This window comes from Lepisosteus oculatus, chromosome 25 (assembly GCF_040954835.1).
Source record: "Lepisosteus oculatus isolate fLepOcu1 chromosome 25, fLepOcu1.hap2, whole genome shotgun sequence".
Taxonomy (NCBI): domain Eukaryota; kingdom Metazoa; phylum Chordata; class Actinopteri; order Semionotiformes; family Lepisosteidae; genus Lepisosteus; species Lepisosteus oculatus.
The window spans coordinates 11,038,960-11,060,220 of record NC_090720.1 but is presented as its reverse complement, the minus strand read 5'-3'; the positions used below and the strand labels follow the sequence as shown (position 1 = coordinate 11,060,220).

Below are 21,261 nucleotides of genomic sequence, written 5' to 3'. Positions count from 1 at the left end.
ACAGAAACATTCCCCACTCTCCAGAACCTCTACTATAAAGGAACGCTTTGAATTTGGTTTATTATTACTGAGGATACAGTGATCTAGAATAATTATTTTCTTCAGTACCAGTCTTAAAGTAGCCTGTTTTGTAGCAGGAGCAACCACAACAGAGTATATATCTTTCAGCTCTTTATTTAACTACTAAACTAGATAAGAGATGTTCAGAGGTAGAAAACAGAATCCTTAAAGAACAATATTCTCAACAGATCTCTGAGAAGGATTGCCTCAGTAAACATATACAGTGTACCTAATCATGATTTATAATCATCATTCATTGCATATTGTATAGACACTATGCGATGAATCATAGACAATCCTGTGTCTGATTGTACTGTTCAGGCTATGGAAAGAGCTGGTTTGCAGGCTGGTATTTGACTCCTGGAGAACAAAAAGAGGATAAAACAGTAATGACAAATTAAAATGAATAGAATATTCCAGTTCTCTTCAGTGTATCCCAAATCCCCCCCCTCCCTAGTTAAACAACCACATAATTCAGCATAACTCTTCTCTTAGTGATTAAGCCTTTTGAAAGTTTTTTTTTATTATTTTATTAATTCTTAGTAATCAAATATTGATAAGGCTGTTGATTCAGAAGTAGATCTACAACTACAATTCCCAAAGTGTGGACCAAATAAGGTGTTTGTTAATTTTTCAAAGAAAGTGTCACTTTTCTAATTTAATAAAAACAGCCTACAGTACATTGCGTAACATTTTACTTTAAAATTGAGCACTGCGCTCAAAAACGGGGCCTATCAAAAGCGCTAGCTTTACATCTGTGAGCAGATGCTTTTAAGTCCGTCTCCAAGGTAAGGGAAAGAAACAATCAGTGATCAAAATTTGGACCAGGTAGCTACACTATACACAAACTTCTCTTGGCTCCCTTCCTGGTCTAGTCCAGTCCTGTCTTGAACACGTGGCAGTTCGGCTGGAAACTATACCTTCATTCTTGATCTATAAATATGCAAGTGCTCACAAGGTTAAATAGATTCAAACTGAAATATTCTATCTGCTGACAGACATTCTAACTCAATAGATATTTGGCCAAGCATGTCTATACAAATCCTTAGTGTTTCACTGCAGCATGAGACAGAACTTCCAGTGTAGCTCTCTTGAACCATTTCAAACACTTATTCTCTCAACTGTCTCCCTTTAAAATAAAGATTCCCAATGAATAAAAAGACGACTTCGTCTGGTATAATCCTAGAGGATTTACACAGAGACATTTCTCAAGCCCCCTTCCTAATTTTAGCAGTGGGGGGGAACTTGCTTCTGCTCTTTTAGACACTGTAATGAAAAGAAGACGTAGCCTTTTGATCCTGCGGTTTCTGTATCGCCAGGCAGGTTTGACACTGAGAAGGGGTGTCAGAGGTCCTGTGAACTGAGAGCTGTGAAAGGACCTGCACCAAGCCCCGAGAGAAACAGGCTGGAAAAACTGTGTTGCTTTACTCCTTCCAGACATTTTTAAGTCTTCAGGGAAGAAGGTCAGACAGGAAACCAGAAAGGATGATGTGATCTTCAGAAAAAGGCCCTTCTCATCTTTAATGGAGACAAGGACTGTGGGTGTGGAAGTGACCCAGAGACCTCTGTTCCCATATTCTTCAATGGAACTGCTTATTAACCATTTTCATCTATTTCTCAAGAGCGGTTATATTTCTATGCTCATCACCAAAACCGACTCAAGCGATATTTATACGGCCTGGGTAACCCGAAGAGCATTATTTTCAGCCGTACTCAAGTAGGATTTCCTGTGCCAATTCAGGAAATATAATAAATGATAGCCTTTTCCAGATTGAACACTGACCTTTAAAGGATATTTTGGGGGCTGGCATTAGTATTTAAATCCAAATTTGGCTTTAAAACCAAAGACACCAGTTCAAAATGAAATATTATTTTTGATTCCCATTAGATAATCCTCTCAAGATGCTCATCAAGATGCTTCAGAAATAATTCTAGTAAACTAGCTTTCGTGACATAGAATGATATTTTGTTGCTCATGTTATAGTCTTGAGTTAAGGAAGGCCACCTGTTATCAGCCCTAAAAACTCTTGGGATTCCTAAACATCCCATAGTTCAGAGTTTGGAAATATTGCTAAACAGAGCTTCCAAGACATGGATCACATAACCAAAAGCTGTAAGCTACTGTTAGTACTGTAAATAGCTGTGAACTGTAGCTGTAAGATGAGTTGAAGGCATTTTTTGTAAACTAAAGACTGAAAAACATCTCTGTAATCACATGAGAACAATACATGCAAAGACAAAAAAAACTTTTTATTCATTATTTCAATCATTATTTTGCACTATTTTCACAGGTTCTAAGGTGGGTTTTTCTCATACAGTTCTGAATGCAGAATGACATTTCAAGCCTTCAACCTAATCCAATGAATCTCTAAGTAAAAGCTTATTTTTCTGTCATTCTGGCTACATACTGTAGCTGTCCTATAATAAACATATACATCTCACTTATATGCCAGGCATTTGGGAAATTCAAGAAAAAAATGAAAAGTGTTTAACCTCAGCTACTCTGAAAAAGGGACAAGAAAAGCAATCTGAACAACAGACCCTTTAGGTGACGTTTTAGCACATCTAGCCTAAAATACCCAGTGAATTCTGTGGGTGTGACATTGTGCTTGCCATAGTTCAAAAGATGAGTGAAACTAACAGAATCCCATACCTTAATCTGCAAACATGTCAATTCATATGAACTGGGCTAAGCAACCCCTAAGCTTTGCCAGATCGTGTACTTAGTGTTTCACATCTAATGCCCTATTTAAAAAGAGAACTGAACTAAGTAACACAGGTTCAATCGCATAAACAAATTCAAACGGGCTCCTATCCTCAACTGGGATATTAATGGGAGATTTGATTGAGAAATGGAAAGGAGCTGCTGAAGTAAACTCTTGTCATGAAGCCTTCCAGAAATGGCAAGACGAAACCCTTAGCTTATCTGTCCTTTGTACCGTACAACAAAATCAGCTAAATGAGTTGAATGGTCTTCTCTCAGTTATAAACCCCCACATACCCTTTAAGCAACTGCAGAGGAAGATCATAATGGCTTGATTGTTTGTCTTTGCTTATCAGATGTTAGTGTTTGAAGCAGGATAATGATAAAACATGCAACACAATACTACACCATCCCCCTCCTCATTTTTATTCACTGAAGCAGCAACAGGATTCAAAATAGTTCCTGAAATCAAACGGACACAGGAGGTATCTAACTTTCCACACTGTTCCCTTCCTTGCTCTGTTCAAAAGGATGAGGCCGACACGAGACAGCAAAGGTCAGCTTGCACAAGTTGTTGTTCACAAGTTCCATTTCATGGGTTCCTGCAAATTCCATTTCAGGAAGCCAATCTTCCTTTCAAGTTGCTGTCCTGTAAAGAACAACACTCAGGCTCTGTACCGGCTTTCCTGTACAGACGCATTTACTGTAATAACCTGCTAACGCACAGCGACAAATTCCTCCGCACGGTCTCTGAAAATGACCTGCTGTTTATTTTAACCGACAGGACCTAACGGTCACATATATTACCATAAAACAGTCAAAAGTGTTAATACTACTACTACCAATTACAATTCCTCAAGATTATTAACAAAATAACAATATTTAAATACAAAATATGAATCCTTAAAAATATCAGATACAGAAATTTGGAAAGTTAAAATCCACCACGTTTAGCATGGGATTATTTGTTTGGTATAGAGCATTTTCAAGGGTAGGTGATACAGCGATGTATAAATAATAATAGTTAAATATCCCTTACACTTATATAGCGCTTTTCTGGACACTCCACTCAAAGCTCTTTACAGGTAATGGGGATCCCCTCCACCACCACCAGTGTGCAGCCCCACCTGGATGATGCGACGGCAGCCATAGTGCGCCAGAACGCTCCCCACACACCAGCTCTCAGTGGGGAGGAGAGCAGAGTGATGAAGCCAGTTCAGAGCGGGGAATATTAAGGGGCCATGATCGGTAAAGGCCGGGGGGAAATTTGGCCAGGATTCCGGGGTAACACCTCTTCTCTAAACACCCTGAGATTTTTAATGACCGTGGAGAGTCAGGACCTCAGTATTACATCTTATCCAAAGGACAGCACCTTTTATTGTACAGTATAGTGTCCCTATCACAACACTGGGCCATTAGGATCCACACAGACCATTCTAATACCTCTTCCAGCAGCAGCCCTAGTTTACCGACCAGGCTCCCCCCTGCTGAGCTTCAGTGGGCTGCCAGCTGTGAGTTCAAGCGTGATATGACTGCTGGCTAAACTGTACTCAGGTTAAACTACATACAGTTTTATATAGGGATAACGAATGACTCAGTTCTTATCGGATTGAATTAAAGAACCCTATCATTACTTCATTGCACGGGTTTTCATTTTGTGAGCAATGACGGAGCATTTGACCAGTAGAATGTGGGCTTTAGTTCTAGGGAACAAAAATAAAGTTTCATCAAAGTCTTAAGTCATACGTTTCTGAAGATCTGCAGTCTCTACAGCGGTTTATGGTATCAACTGCTAAGGTTCAGACCAGTGATTATTACTGCATCAGATCTGCGTTGGCTCTCCCAAATCTTTTCTTACACCCCCTATCAAAACCACTGAAAAATTCAGTTCTTCGAAATTAAGATATATCGTAACCATAGAAGGAAAGATAGAGAATTATCTCTGTTCATTTTACAGAAAAATTGAGATTACATGAAAAAATTAAACCCTTTAAGTTTACCTTAAAATACCTAGGTTTGACTAAACAAAATAGCTGTTTTTATGTGCCGGTGCTTAATTTGTTTTCAAGGATTTACTTTCTAAAAATACCTTTAAGAACCATTGGTTTGGACAATTATCAGCTTATCTCAACATGCGGGCAACTTTGAACACAATAACATCCTTCTATTTGCGGCAAAATTGGTTAATTGGGTTAAACCAGTTCTGAGTCATGAGAGAGCCGGAGTCTATCCTGGCAAGCCAGTGGATCACAGGGCGCACACACACAGACACACTCACACCAGGGCCAGTTTTCCCAATAGTCAATTAACGGACACTATGCCTTTGGACAGCGGGAGCAAACCAGAGTACCATGTGAATATGGAACATACAAACTCAACACAGATAGCACTACAGGTCCAGAATTAAACCCAATGCACCAGTACCAGCAATGCTAATCACTGCCAAGGCAATATTCCAACTCAGCATATTTCCAAATACAAAGTTCAACTGGGTCTTTCCCAGAGTTATTTCAGATGGAATGTGGTTCATTTCCATTAGACCTACAAGTCGGCTTATTGCCACATTCTAAAATGCTTTTAGTCTGTGTCCTTAACACAAAATGTGTACATAAATTTAGTCTCAACTAAACACAATGTTTTAGACACAAACTGAAAACATAGTGCAAGACACAATATGCGCTGTCTCATTGAATAAGGTGAAGAATTACTCGACCAGCGCGCGAGACAAAATAAAAACTCTTCTGATTTGGTTGTCCGAAGTGGATACTGTGCACAGCACTGAGAGAAACAGAGCAGCCCGATTAGGTGTGGAAATTTTAGCAGATATTATTGTGCATGCTGTATCACAGTCAAACGGCACAAAACAATCATTTGAAAAATGCAATTATTAAGTTCTCATTTGAAAGCCAAAAGTAATAGTAAAATCATGACTTCCAAGGAAGTTAGAAGCCAAAAGCTGAAAAGGCCTGTCAAAATGAGCAGTGGTCTTTCAAATGAAGCCCGGTTTTCCAGATGAAGTCCACAATCAGATCTGTGCATCCCAGATCCCTCCAGAAAAGAAGATATTGTAACATACAAACCCATATGAAAGTTCATGACATTTCAGCAGGAGGAAGGAAAAACACAAAAATGAGCCCATACCAAACACACATACAGTATTTAGGATATCAGGGTCTAATATTACTGCAGTACTATTTTTAATTCCGGAGCTAGATGCCGATTGCTTAACCCCAGCATTTCTAGGGCATTCCAGGGAAAACAATTATTCCACCCTGATGGAACCAGCCCCTGGCGGCAAAGCAGGATGGTGGTTAGTGCTGCTACCTCGCAGCGTGGAGGCCGTGAGCTCCACTCTGGAGCTGGGGTGCTGTCTGTGTGGAGCTTGTATGTTCTCCCTGTGTTTGTGTGGGTTTCCTCCCACAGTCCAAACACATACAGTACGAGTCAGTTAAAAGCCAGCAGCCATATCACCCTGCAACTCACAACTGGCATCCCACTGAAGCTAAGCAGGTGTGAGCCTGGTCAGTACCTGGATGGGAGACCTCCTGGGAAAAACTAAGGTTGCTGCTGGAAGAGGTGTTAGTGGGGCCAGCAGGGGGCACTCGCCCTGCAGTCTATGTGGGTCCTAATGCCCCAGTATAGTGAAGGAGACACTATAGTGTAAACAGGCGCCGTCCTTCGGATGAGACGTAAAACTGAGGTCCTGACTGTCTGTGGTCATTAAAAATACCAGGGCGTTTCTTGAAAAGAGTCGGGGTGTAACCCCGGCGTCCTGGCCAAATTTCCCATTGGCCCTTACCAATCGTGGCCTCCTAATAATCCCCATCTATGAATGGATAGATAGATATGGATTCATTCTCTCTGCTCTCCTCCCCACTGAGAGCTGGTGTGTGGTGAGCGTTCTGGCGCACTATGGCTGCCGTCACATCATCCAAGTGGGGCTGCACACTGGTGGTGGTGGAGGGGAGACGCGATTATCTGTAAAGCGCTTTGAGTGGAGTGTCCAGAAAAGCACTATATAAGTGTAAGCAATTATTATTATTATTATTATTATTATTATTATTAATTGGTTTCTGGGAAAACTGGCCCTAGTGTGCGTGTGTGTGTTTGTGTCTGCGTGCGCCCAGTGATGAACGGGCATCCTGCCCAGGGTGTACCCTGCCTTGTCTGCGATAGGCTCTCATGCCAGAAGAAGTTGAATGGTTTTAAAATGGATGGATAGAGGGAATTATCCGTACTGTTGGAAGTTCAGGGGCTCAAAGAACAAGGAAGGATCTTGTCTTGGACATTTCAGCTATCCAATGGATGCAACATGAATCAGAATTTTCTACAAGGAGAAGCATAGACAGCATTAGGGGGAAAAGGCCACAAAAAGATTCAAATTCAAACTTTCTGCTAGACTTTGGTATGGAAGGAGGGAGATCTGTTTTTTTATAGGGGTGGAATGCAAACAGCAGTATAATCAACACAACAGCATCAACGTGTCTCATATTATAGGAAGCACTGTGAAAGATCATGGAAAATAAGTTCTTCCTGAAATAAATGCTTGTTAATTATTTAGAAATTTATGTAGATTTACCTACAGCCTATTAGGCCTAGACTGGTTATTTATATTTTTCACCCATTAAATACTATATTTCACAAAAGAAGTGTTTGACTTAGTTGTCCTTGATCTAACAAAATGGCAGGCTTTGTTGACTTTAATAACAGGAAAAAATAGCTGAGAATATATACTGTTAATAATTTCCAGGAAGCTACAGCACAGATTGAATATAAACAGACTTAAAATAGGATAACACTTGGCAGGTAACATACAGACAAAAGAGAAAACAGGAAGACAATGTTTCCTTCATACCCTGTGAGGTACAGCTATGTTTTGAATACTTTAATGTAAGGACCATCTGCGGACGCATTCAGTAGATTCAATAACCCAATTAAAATATGAAAAAAAATGAAATGGTCCCTACAGGGACTTCTGAGATTAGCATATTAGTTTTAGTATTTTGTTGTTTGAAGCCTGCCACTTAAGGCTAAATGCAAAGAATAAATAAAAAAATAAAAGTGATTACAAAAGGTTAAATACAGAACATAATTAATAATGAAATCAAATTTAAAATTATTGTTAAATTGATAATATTAAATTAATGAATCAATTAAGCGTTCAAGATATAAGTGGACACCATATGTAATTCTTTTGAGATTTCTTTATATACTAAAACTTTTCAGCAGAATGATCTGGTCAATCTAGCTCAGCAGAGAGGTCAGCTCTGACGCATTTAAATAGTTTAGCTATAATTCTACATGTGACGGGCTCAAACCTGTCACAGGGATATATGTATAATAGTATTTTTAATACCTTGCCTCATTAGGTAAAGGTGTACTTTTTCCTGTAATCCCATAAAATGGTGCTAGTGCCAGAAATTTCTAATTTAATAGTGTGCAATTTACAAAATGACAAGCTGCCACCTATTAAAAACCTGAGTTAAACCTAACACTAAGAGCTTTTATAAGGGACTGTACAACACAACCCACTCTCATGTTCGTGCTGTTTGCTAAATGATGCAGGATTATTATTATTTATCTTAGTTGCAGTTTCTTTTTTTGCTTTTTGTTAGGAGCCACTCTTTCTGTCCCCTGTGAAACAGGTTCTTGAACATCGTCCATCCATTGATTCAAGAGCTGAGAAGCCTGTAGAGACAAAGACACTTACTAGTAGCTCTCGCAGTAGAGACAATAGAGGGTTCAGGGGTGCTACCATCTTCCTCTCCACTGGGCTCATCTGCAAATACACATAGGGAAGAGCACACGTTGTCACAGCAGGACCCAAGCAGCACTCTGCGGCCTTCATTGTAATGCCTTCAGGACAATGACAAGTCAAATGACAGAAGTTGCCAGCCAGTGTCTTTTTCTTGCTCTGAAAACAGAACTGAAATTCTGAAATTGTTTCAGGAGAAACTCTCTAATTAACCCAACTGTCATTGCAGATTTACTTATAAAAATTGATAGGCGAGGATCCTATGCAAACTTAAACTTTGGATCTTTGAACATTATAAAACTATAGAATGTGTACTGAAACAAAAATGAAGCAGATTTTGCCTCAGCACAAGGCCCACAAAACTCCTTGATAAGAAAAAAAGAAGGACTGAGATATTTTAGCTTGGCCTTTCTAATTTCATACCAAAACAGTGAAAAAGAACACTGGACATCACATGAAAATGCTGCAGAAGCACAGTCTGATCAGACGCCCACCATCTGTATGAATGCGGACAATTTAAAATGGAGGACAGTGGATTATTTGTTAATATAAGCAATATTTGACCTTTTTTTTTTAAATCTGACATGCATCACTTCAAACCGCTGTGGCAAGGCAGGAGAACTCCGCTTTCGCCAAAAACAAAACACCTCTTTTCTCTTAAACGGACGACCGTCACGAGGCCACTGTGAAAAAACGGTTTTCTACCTCCCGAAGGTTCGTCTGCGGCAAAGTCTTCGTCGTCCGATTCGGCCAGAAGGCGGTCCCACTGTTTGCCTCCCCTCTTGGGCTCCAAATCTTCAGGCAGGGACACCTCACCCCACACCTTCGAACCCTGAGCCAGCTGGGAAAAAAGCAAGCATTTTAAGAGTATTTCAGGTCCAGAGGCACGTGGGAGGGTGGGATATAGAGGCAAAACTGTGGAGATGGAGGGCTGCCACATGACGTAAAATAACGGGCAAGGAGAAATGCAAAACTGTACACATCTTGAATTTTTTATGACAAGTGTTGGAAAAATCACCAATTTCAGCAAGTTTACAACAGCGAACTTATCTTACTGGTTTCACAGCTCTGAATTAAATAGGATCCCACATCCTAATTAGCAACCTTAAGGAACATAGACTATATTGCGCAGCCAATAAATTATCATCACTGTTCAGTTAGTGATAAAAGCCTGGATTAGGGACACGAAAGTCGTGACATACAGTTCAATCACATATAAAGGGGGATTTGTCCACTTAAGAACAATGTAAATATGAAGGGTTTGGGATCATAGTACATTAGAATGAGTGTGTTTTTCAGTTGTAGATAATCAAATACTGTACTAAGAGTCGCATTATAAATACAGGTTACATGCAACTTAGAGCTAAATGACTTGGGAAAAGGGGAATTATTCATAAACAATAATATAATTAGCTTGAGATACTGTATATTCTCAACATAAAGTTCGTATATGTACTGTATGTACATTTAAGGTGTCTACTGTATAACCCGTAAAAACAATACATAGAAACAGATTGCATCGCCAACTCCTTAAGGATTCTGGTCTCGTCAAAACCTACTTCCTTTTCCTGGCTTCAGGGTAGGCTTTTTCCACACACAGTTCATGCATTTAAAGTTAGGGATGACACCGTGATCCATTGGTTCGATCAGCAATGTTGTGCGTAGTGCTAAAAACCCAAATCGTGTCCCCCACTAATGAATTCCTGCTATACCGTCACAAAGTGCTCGATGTGAAATGTGACTCACAAGAATCGGTTCCTCAAACAGTCTGCTCTGTGCAGACGACTTATTTTCAAAATGTCAGTGAAAAGTGCGGATTTACATAACATTTTCACAAAAGCTGCCCAGAACACCATGGGTATACTGTAACGCACAGGTGACACTACTTTTCGAAAAAATGCTCCTCCGGTGTCCTTGACAATGAGAATCTATTAGCATTCATATTAAAGACAATCTTTTTCAAAAGCCTTTTTTTTCACTCCTGGATTTTCCACCTCTCTACTAAATTTAGCGCCATGAGAAGTGAAGCCGTGACAGAAACGCTCCTCTATCGAGGCCACCGCGCTGAGAGAGAGAGAGAGGGAGAGGGAGGGAGTGAGACAAAGACTGGGAGAAAGAGCTCATCACACAGTTGGCTGGTTGGCTCCAGCCAAAAGAATGTCGCTAGTCAGCCTTTTCCTTTTCAAAAGGGCCCTGGATTGTTATCACAGGCTGCTCAGTCAGGGGAGAAAGGATTTGGGGGAGAGATCAAGTCATTTATTAGCTGGAGTCATTTAAATGGGACACTTTGCCGTGATGGAGTTCGGGGGAAATGCGAACTGGCGTACCGTGCTTACTGGAAATGCCAAGTGTGGCACTCTGCCAGGGGGGATGAAAACAAAGATGGAGCTCAAAGGAGGGGGAAGAGAGGTGGCTGCCCACCACATATTCTTCGTGTCAGCTCTCCAGCCGTCGAGGGCACAGCGCAATCCCACAATCCCACCTTTGTGCAAGAGCTTCCTATCACAGAGATCGGGAAAGACGGCGATTCAGAGCCCTGTATCCAATTGCACATAACCTTAGAAGGCCTATATTGTGTGTCCTAACAGGCAACAAAACTGACAAAGGAACTGTTTTTCCTACTGCAAATCTCAAGGTGCACACACTTGGAGAATGTTTCAGCAGTTATTCTGCAAATCACAGTGCTTTGAAGCTACAAGCACAGTATCTAATAATCTAATATTGTCAGTTCTTTCCGGGCCCTATGATGACGACACGATCCGGTTGGTGAAGACACAGTAGGAATAAAATCATGCAGGAGAAGGGATGGAGACAGGGGGTGTGTCCAAGGAGTGCAGGTGTCCAGGGGAAGTGAGTCCGGGGCGAACAATCCATATAGGCAAACAGGTAATCAAAAACAGAGGCAAAAGTCCATGGCCAGGCGATCCATCCGGGGGGAGTAAGGAACAGGAACCGGGTTGGAACCAGTGGGGGGAATCAGGAACGAAGGGTTAAAAGCATAACGGAGCCAGACGCAGCAGGACCCCGGATTCTCACGAAACAGGATTCAATGAGGAACCTCGGGTGACGTCTACGCCTGGCTTTTAAGGTGGAACTAAAGAGGGGCTGGAATAAGGGACAGGTGTGGGGAATGAGGTAGAACGAGGTAGGGCTGGATCTCAAATTAGATCTTGACTAAACCCATGCAATAACCCCGTCAAATAGTCTGCTAAACTTTAAAAAAGACTGTGCTGACTGTGTCCAAGTCCGGTCTTCATAACAGTTGAGAGAAAACCAGCCCAGCAATGCAGACTGAGAGCTGAGATCTGAGCAGGCTAGACAGAGCAGCAGGCTCTGGTAGCATCTGTATTTACTGGGGCTAGTATTCCCAAATACACTCAGTTTACTAACATTTACCCTGTTGGCCAAAAATCACTTGGGCAGAGCGGTGGCTCTGTGGCTCAAGATCTGCACCTGCGGCTGGAAGGTTGCCGGTTTGTATCCCACGGCCGGCAGAGAGCTATCCTACTCCGTTTGGCCCCCGAGCAAGGCTCTTAACCCCAGTTGCTCCAGGGGCGCCGTATAAATGGCTGACCCTGCACTCTGACCCCAAGCTTCCCTCTCCCCGGCTGTGTGTTTCATGGAGAGCAAGCTGGGGTATGCAAAAAGACAAATTCCTAATATGAGAAATTGTATATGGCCAATAAAGTGATCTGATCTTATCTTACTTCTTCCAATCTATCCCATTACAGTACAGACACGTAGTGCATTGATTGACTGACAGCTTGATTACTAATTTGATTATACCGCTCAGCAGCTGAACTGGGGCAGATTGGAGGGGCTGGAATTTGTTTTCATGGCGTTTTTTTCCTTTGCTTTGTCTTGCTCACATGTCTCCACGGGATCTAACAGAACTTTTGAACAACTGCTGTCATTAGAGGCCGTGCCTGATACGCTTCCCAGCTTGTCCAGCTGTTGTTTACACTACAGTTTCAGAAATTCCAGTGTCTCATCCCCTCCGTGAACAATCAATGAGCAAACGCTGAAGGAGGAGAAGCAGAAAGACAGAAAGCAACTGGATTCTTTTCTGTAAGCAATGGGTGCTTTGGTCCCAGGGTGGCCCAGACCAATAAGGCAGCTGGTGATGGTCTCGTCCCCAGTCGAAACTGAGCTCAGACTCCCAGCCCAGGTCTGTATAGCACAGCGTGAGAAAAATACTTGGGCTCTTGTATCACCAAAACACCTCAGCAATTTCATGCAGCTGTGGGATGCATCTGTGAGAAAGAAGCAGAGTCACACAGCTGACTTATCAAGTTCAGTCAGACACTCGGTGCAATTAAGGGACCCACTACTGCAGTTCAAGTTCGGCACTTACAGCTACAGTATAAGCAGCTCAGCTGTTTAACTACTAGTTAAACGCATCCCGATGAAGCACTCTAGGATAACTGGTTTAAATGTTATCAGTGTCTTACTCTAGGTTGCTGCACGGTTTGAATTAGGAATGGGAATTAGGAATTAGGGTATGAGGTTAATGCTGAAAAAACTCACTAGAAGGATTTTCACACAACCTCTTTTCAGAAATGGTGGAACACTGTCTTAAAATAGCTTTAGCTGGGTTTTTGGTGAGACCAGAGTGGATCATTTATCACTGCACAGCATCCAAACAGCACTCAACTCTGCTGACCAACAGTTTCAGGAGGAAATGTCTGGTCTTATCTGTGGATGTTACTGTGACTAAGAAGACTGATCCTTTCCTGCTCAACTAACAAAACCCAGGTAGGAAAGTATGAGCACTCCATGAGGTAATTTATTCTGCACCTTCTTAATATCAATACCCTCCACTGAGTTTAGCACAATGTAAGCCTTAATAAATTACTTTAAATGAGTCCTTTGAGCCATTACAAGTTCCCTTTGTTCTATATTGTAAAGCTGGTTGATGGAGCATTATGGTAGTAGTGTAGTATGTTATGTGCTGCTCACTCAAAAACTATGGTAATCAGGATCATTTTACAGTATATATTCCTCATTTCATTTTCCATTTATTGTCTTTACAGCAGGTTTATTCCACTCCATTCCAGCATATTTTGGATTTATCAGTGCAGTATATTAATCACAGTACATACTCCCACAAGAATCAGTTCAAGTTCTTTCTTGTAAAGGTCAGTGCACAACATGATTTTAATTTAATTTTTACTACTCGCTGGAGATCTGAATATACAGTATGTGCCTATCTACAGCTGGTACAGCAAACCTAAATGATCGCAGTCATAGATCTACTGAACAACTTGTGCACTGCAAGAATGCTGATGTCTGATAGTCTGGTTCTGATAGATACAGGCTGGTTCTGCTTTGGAGCAGTCAGTAATCTACTGTAACTTTACTTTGACTTTTCCTGAGCACTGTTTCTTCAGCAGTGGGATACAGTATGTGACTATGTGAGTATATATACTGTTGTGACAAAATTGCCAGCTCCTATATAATTCTGTAAAACTCATTTTGGCAGGCTGCTCCAGAAAGTGCAAGAGCAAAAAAAAGTTTGATTGAAAACTCTACCGGCATAAGCTGCACAAATCCTACAACTGTTTGACTCAAATTTAAGGTAAATTGTGTTTTTGTGTCAGCCTTAATGGCATTTATTCAACATTTCTTCCACATATCTCATACATTTACATATTTTCAGATGTTCTTTTGAAACTACCTAGTTTTGACCCCACAAAGGGGTTGTCACGTGTTTCAGACAAAACACTAGAGTTGGCATGTTAAATGCCATTTAGCTACAGATAACCAGGAGAGGCTTATTCGCCTGAACAAATAATGAGTCCGCACAACTATGGGAAAGGCTTTGCAGAAGGAAGAGGAGGAACTGTCTACTGCAAACAGACTCTCCCAGATAAAGCCCACTGTTCTCTCAGGAGGGGAACACAAACAGTGGAGAAGGAGGGGGTAAGTTTCACTCCTGCACAGCCTGGCACAGAACTGCCAGGGTCTCTCTGACCTCTTACTAACAGCTGATAAACTCCAGCTTTGGGGGCGAACAGGAGGAGGCTGAGCCCAGTTTCTTTCAATACCCTGTGTACATACAGCCGCAGGAATTCCAGATCGCTTAAAAATTAAATCAAAAACAGACAAAGCACACACGGAAGGGGTGATAAGATGCTGTGTGAACTCCAATGTTTCTACCTCTTTGGTAGAGGAAAAAAAAAAGCACCACAGATTAAAACCCAACTTATACAGTAAGCTTAACATTCACCCATGTGTAATGCACAATGAAGTAAGGATGCATAAACTTACCATTGCTACTGAACCTTGGTGTTAAAATAATAGTGAGAGACAGGCTTTAGCTGCTGTGAACCCACCTCAGTGTGGATTAATGGTGTTGATGTGAATAACATTTCTTCATGGAGATATACAGCATATTTACTAGTGTTTTGAAATCCAAAAAACTTTTGTTTTCCACTTTTAGTTTCCCTTTTGTATGCTATCACAGGCAACTCCAAAACTACATGCATCTTCCTTGCCTTGCTGTAAGAATAGTATTAATAATAAACATAATAATACTTTTACTATAGCACTGTTCTGGACACTCCCCTCAAGGCACTTTACAGGTAATGGGGATCCCCTCCCTCCACCACCAGTGTGCAGTCCCACCTAGATGAGGAGACGGAGTGCACCAGTACACTCCCCACACACCAGCTCTCAGTGGGGAGGAGAACAGAGTGATGAAGCCAGTTCAGAGATGGGGATTATTAGGAGGCCATGATTGGTAAAGGCCAATGGGAAATTTGGCCAGGACACAGGGTTATACCCCTTCTCTTTTCAAGAAACACCCTGGGATTTTTAATGACCACAGAGAGTCAGGACCTCAGTTTCACGTCTCATCCAAAGGATGGCGCCTTTTTACAGAAAATATCCCATCACTATACTGGGGCATTAAGACTTACACAGACCACAGGATGAACACCCCCTACTCGGGGCCAGCAGGGGGCGCTCACCCTGCGGTCCATTTGGGTCCTAATGCCCCAGTATAGTGACGGGGACATTATACTGTAAACAGGTGCCACCGTCCTTCAGATGCGATGTAAAACCGAGGTCCTGACTCTCTGTGGATTAACTGGTGAAATAAAGGATGAGAAAACATCATTCTGATTAATGTCACCCTTTTAACAAAGGTTTACAATGCCACCTGAACTGCTGTGTAATAAGACAAACAATATAAGAGGAGTGTGTGTGAATTTCTACGGCTCCAGGTTACGAAATAAAATGTGACGATCCTTAACAACACTTCATAAAGAAGGAAAGGGACTGAAACAGCAATGTTAAATCAGAAGGAGGAAAAACATTAAAAACTGGACTAAATTTAAAATTCAAAGCTAATCCCTCTCGAAAAAAAGAAATGTTGGTAAGGAATCACATTAAACACTTCCATTTCAAGGAAAAGGAGTAAGAACATAAAGGTTACACATTTTCATTTGGCTTGAATTAGCATGTTAGATAGTAAGCAGATAATTGTTGCAAGGCTGTCGTCCAGCTGCCTCTTGAAAGAAACCAGCCTGTTCCACACCCTCACTACCCTTTCCTTCAATGTGTCCTGTTCTCAGTCTTGAATGCACTTCCACAGTTTCTGTCTGTGACCTTCAGATGTGTTTCACTGTTCATGCTGAAGAAATCCCACTGCTTTGCCTTTGTCCATGCCCTTGAGGATTTTGAATACATCCCTTTCTGTTCAAGACTAAGACAGTTCAGCTCCTTCAGCCTGATTCCCCACATTGTCTACTCTAGAGGATGTAAAGGATACAGCAACGTAAACACTCAATTTTGTTTTCATAAATAAAAATACATTTTCCATCTAAAAGAATTTGCCGTAAGACAAGGTTGGAAAGGTTGAGCTGGAAAACTCTAGCTCAGATGGGGGAAGCCCCAGAAATAATCAAATTGTAAGGCAAACTTGTAAGGGAACAGAATGATACAACATTCAAGACTGATGGCATTGCAATAGACTCCGAGAAGCAACCTGCAGTGGAAAGATTGGTTTTTCCCAACGTGACAGTGAACGGAAATCCACTGGCAGAGGCAATCTGAGTGGCCTGCTGTGAATCGGAAAGTGGAAAAAGCTTCAGAATTGATGCTCAAGCCTCCTCAGTCCCTAAGGACCTGTCCGGTCTTTAACCCCACTGGTGGGATGAGTGAGTTTCTCAGGACAGTGGAGACAATGTGGGTGGGGGTGAGGGAGTGTAAACATCCTTTATAACCCCTGAGAGATGAATACGAATGAACAGACGGCAGCACTCTTGCTCATGGTGCGTTCTAGAACAATGTGCAGCTGTGAATGCCACCAAGTGGGATATATTGATGAGGGCAATGTGCAATAAAATGCAAACAAAATATAAACACTGATTTATTTATTTTGAGGAGGGTCTGAAACTTTGAACAAATATTCATTCCATTTCTTCCTTCAATAGTTCAGTAAAACAGTAAATTCCCCGGGTGGTCCCACAGTTTTGAATATCTGCATGTACTCTATATACAGTACAGTATAGTGTATACACATACACAAACACATTCCTTTCCTGACACTGCCCCGGCTTTCATATCACAATCTCAGTTTCAAGAAAAAAATGAGTGGATTTTTTTCCCCAGTTTTTCAGTATTATATTTTAAAAGGAGAGATTACGTCAGTACAGCTGCATGGTGTTTCCGTTTCCTGCTGAGCTGCTGGTGAGGGCGTCGCTTGGGGTGAACAGACAGCGTATACCAGCTCACACTCAGAATGAATCTACACAAGACCCCAGCTCTGCACTCCGGAGGGTGTGTAAAAATAACCAGCCTGCTTCTTACATGTGCGGACTCGCACAGCAGGAAAACAGAACAATGTGACACCCAAGAAGCTACATCAAATGCTGTCAAGTGTGGAAAGGAAAAAATGAGGTGTGTAGTTAAGCTTCCCAATATTTAAAAAGGGGGAAATGTGCACAGATATGAAAAGCTAACTGGAAGAGATCACTCAGAAATCTGTTTAGACACTCCCTCAGAAAGAATACACACACATCTCAAAGCCGGCTTTGCTGTGCATCATTAATATTCTACAGACTTTTTTTTTTAAATTGGAAAATGATTACCATTTACTTTTGTATGACAGGGGGCACCTGTCAGGAAAATAGAACAAGAGTGCAGAGTCATTTTACAAAGCTGAGATACATTTATTTTCAGAGAACAAACCACTAGCTATAACATATCGGTTGCAACTTACCAAAATGGGCAGTGGATACTGTAGTTGTTAGAAATATCAAACAGCTAAATGCCAAAAATGTTTAATGGTGAAACAACACCTTATGTTAAAGATAATCTAAATGCTCATGGAGGATTATTTATTGGGAACAAGTTGAATGAAAAAAGGAGCTTGCATACAGAACAGCGTACCGTTTTGTTGAGAGTTCAAAAGGTTTCCAAATTCACTCTTCGGCAAGAGTCAATGAAAGACACACTATTCCAATTACTAAATTTGGAGAATCCGCAGAAAAAAGTAACTGCTTTATTCCTGTCTCTCTTGAAAGCAAACACTATAATTATTCACACCAGTTTTCAGTGCACAAACACACAGCAATACACACGAGAGCTTTCAATTCAAAGACATGTCATTTATGTGAGGCTGGGTCACTCTCTCATTTCATCTTGAAGCACACTTTCAGTTAAGACAGGGGTGACAAGCTCTTCTTGCAGAGTTTGGAAGAACTGCACAGTACTACCAGGCCTTATGACCTTAAAAGAGTCCCTGAAGAAAACAGTATTTTGCGCGAATAATCTTGTTCCATGAGATTGACCTTTCGTTCTTACAGCTCTCTTCCATCTCTTACTTAGCTTAAAAGCTTAATTTTTAAAGTTTGTTTTAAAAACTCATTTGTCTGCATTTTCACCCCTAATTATAGTTGTTACCAAACAATTCAGCTGTTACATCAACCCCCCCAAAAAAATATGATCACACTTTAAAAATACACTGTATTGTGCTATATGTAAATAAAGCACCCACAGCACACAACAGGTCGATACAAAATAGGGACGATTATGACAATTATGCACAAACAAAAATTAAAATTAAAATTGTCAATTGGACCATATGTGGCTGTCAATATATGTCTGAACACACACTTTCAAGACCATTCCGACTTCAACAAATCTTCAGCTTAAAAACATATGAGATTCTTGGGAATATATAATTTTCCCCTTGAAATAAAATAAACTTTCCATTTTAAGCTTATACAAATGGAAAAGAAAATAGAAAAATAATACAATCAAAACAAAATGTATGCTAATCCCAACAGGCAGGAAATTAAAAGGGCAAACAAAGATACTTTGGAGGTCACAGAGTAAATAAATATAAATAAATTTATAGCCAGAGTAAGGTGAGAATGTGGGCCTGATGTATAAAATACTTTACAAGACCAGTAGCTTCACAGCACTAGAAATCAAAGCATTATGAAAAGGCTTCTTGTGTTTTTTAGGTTGATTTTTACTACTTTTCTCTATTTGTTCTGTTTGTGTGAGCTGGGATAAGTGAAAATTAGCTCATTGCTTTAAAAATAAATGTGTAAGTCACCAAGAAAGGATTGTAACTAGTTTTCTTAAATGCCCTGTGTTAACTATCTGAGCTTATACAGTACATGGCAGGCAGCCTCTTCATTCTTTTGCTAAGAAAAGCTTGTTGGTCAAAACTGGGTTTTAAAAGGTACTGTAATGGAAATTATGTTATTGAGAAAATGGATGGGTTAGTGATGCATGATGAGAAAAATGCTGAAAACGGAATATTACAATAATATTTCTGACATTGCGCCATTCTGTTTCAAATGTTTTGTTCGTTATATATGATGTAATTCTCCATTCTGCTTTATAGGTTAACCTTGGATATCCATCTTAAAAATGGTTCAATTTTATTAATTTTTTTTCCTCTAACCCTTGCCAAGAAAACTGTTTAAGGTTCTAGAATCTTCTGACCCTTCTCCGTTGGGGTTTCTGGTCATAGATAATTTTGAAGAACTGGTCTGATTCACAGGCCTTGAAAGGTATCTAAAGATAAAATCGCCCTATCAAAAGCACCTTGAAACTGCACGCCTGAGTTCAAGAGTTCATTTAATGGATGCCTCTTCTGAAGATACTCTGGAAAACATCAGCATATCAATACATATCTTAGCAAGAAGAGCTCCTGCCTTGAAAAACAATCTGCCTCAACACAGGGAGCACCCAAAGTAAAGGAATGTGTTGGAAAAATTACATCATACTGTATATACAATTGATACAGTGTTAAAAACTGGAGGATGGAGGAGCACATTTCAGGGTGTCTTTCTTTCAAAAAATACATTTTGTGGCTGTCCCCCAAATAAATGAGATGATCTGTGCCTGGACTTGTAAGCTTTATACCAGTTCGGACAGAACTATTCACATTATATCACAGTCATATTTGAAACGTGTTTTGATATGTACAGTCAGACAACTTTCATATGTGTTAGGCCCTTAGTACTGCTCCTTCCCTTCCACCTCCCACTAGGATATTTAGAAGCAACTTTATTTGGAGTAAGGAACAAATAAAGGCATAGTGTGAAATGACTTGTGATCACCAGATACGTGCCTCCAAGTAGAAACAACGCTGTTCAATCCAACACCAGGGGCGGTGTGGTGGCTCTGTGGCTAAGGATCTGCGCCTGTGGCTGGAAGGTTGCTGGTTCGTATCCCGTGGCCGGCAGAGGAATCCTACTCTGTTGGGCCCCTGAGCAAGGCCCTTAACCCCAGCTGCTCCAGGGGTGCCTTATGAATGGCTGACCCTGCGCTCTGAACCCAAGCTTCTCTGTCTGTCTGTGTGTCTCATGGAGAGCAAGTTGGGGTATGTGAAAAGACAAATTCCTAATACAAGAAGTTGTACTGTACATGGCCAATAAAGTGATCTCATCTTATCTGTCAATATATATAGAACACATTCAAATGCACACCAGGTTCCAGACACCAGACGTTCAGTTGACCACTGAATACATTTCACATGGTATGGTATATGGCCAATAAAGTGATTTTAATTCTAATTCACAAGAAAATACTGAGTCTATGAGTCTATGAGTCTATGACCCATTCAAAACAATCAGCTCATTTTGGGCCTCCTGGAAGGTTGTCATGGAGGAAGCTTATAGACTAGACATATAGGGACATGACTTAAATAGAAACCGGCAAAAATAAAAAGGTGGGGAAAGACACCCATAGCAAGACTGTGAAACCAGAGCCGGGCCTTAAACAAGTCACTAAATTCATCCTGACATGTTGGAGAGAGCTTCCATATTTACCATTATGACTACAACATCATGACAGGCACTGGAGTCACCAGAGCCTGAGGAAAAGAAATATCTGCAATACACTACAGAGATATACACCCTTATATTTCTGGGAGCACTACAGAGACACTAAGTATTTAAAGGCCTGACATGGGATACCTTGAATTTGGCTTAATTTAGCTGAAGAAGAGGCTACAGTATACTTCAATCATAGTCCCTAGAGATTTTACAACTCTACAAACCAGTTTTTCTTCAAGACACAGTGACTTAGCTATTATTAGAAGCAAATGCCTTAAGATATAAAAAGTTCATTGGGTAACAACAATTTCTATATTATGCAACTGAAGGTTGGACCATAAGGTTATACAGTATGCCAAGTTGCAAGAACTTAACAAGAAGTCAAATGCTTAAAACAGGATTGGAAATCTGATTAAAATCATCTGGCCGGCTCGCCCTAA

General features: G+C 40.8%; 1 protein-coding gene across 13 annotated transcripts in view; it reads right to left on the bottom strand.

The window, feature by feature from the left end:
* hspg2 (heparan sulfate proteoglycan 2) overlaps positions 1–21,261 on the bottom strand; it is a 222,900-nt gene that overhangs the window by 155,655 nt on the left and 45,984 nt on the right. For all 13 annotated transcript variants that reach the window (XM_069183859.1, XM_069183863.1, XM_069183864.1 and 10 more), the window contains exons 2-3: positions 9,225–9,360; positions 8,475–8,543 (exon numbers count right to left, since the gene is read on the bottom strand). In XM_069183859.1, coding sequence (XP_069039960.1) covers positions 8,475–8,543; positions 9,225–9,360 — 205 coding nt within the window. The remainder of the gene's footprint in view (positions 1–8,474; positions 8,544–9,224; positions 9,361–21,261) is intronic.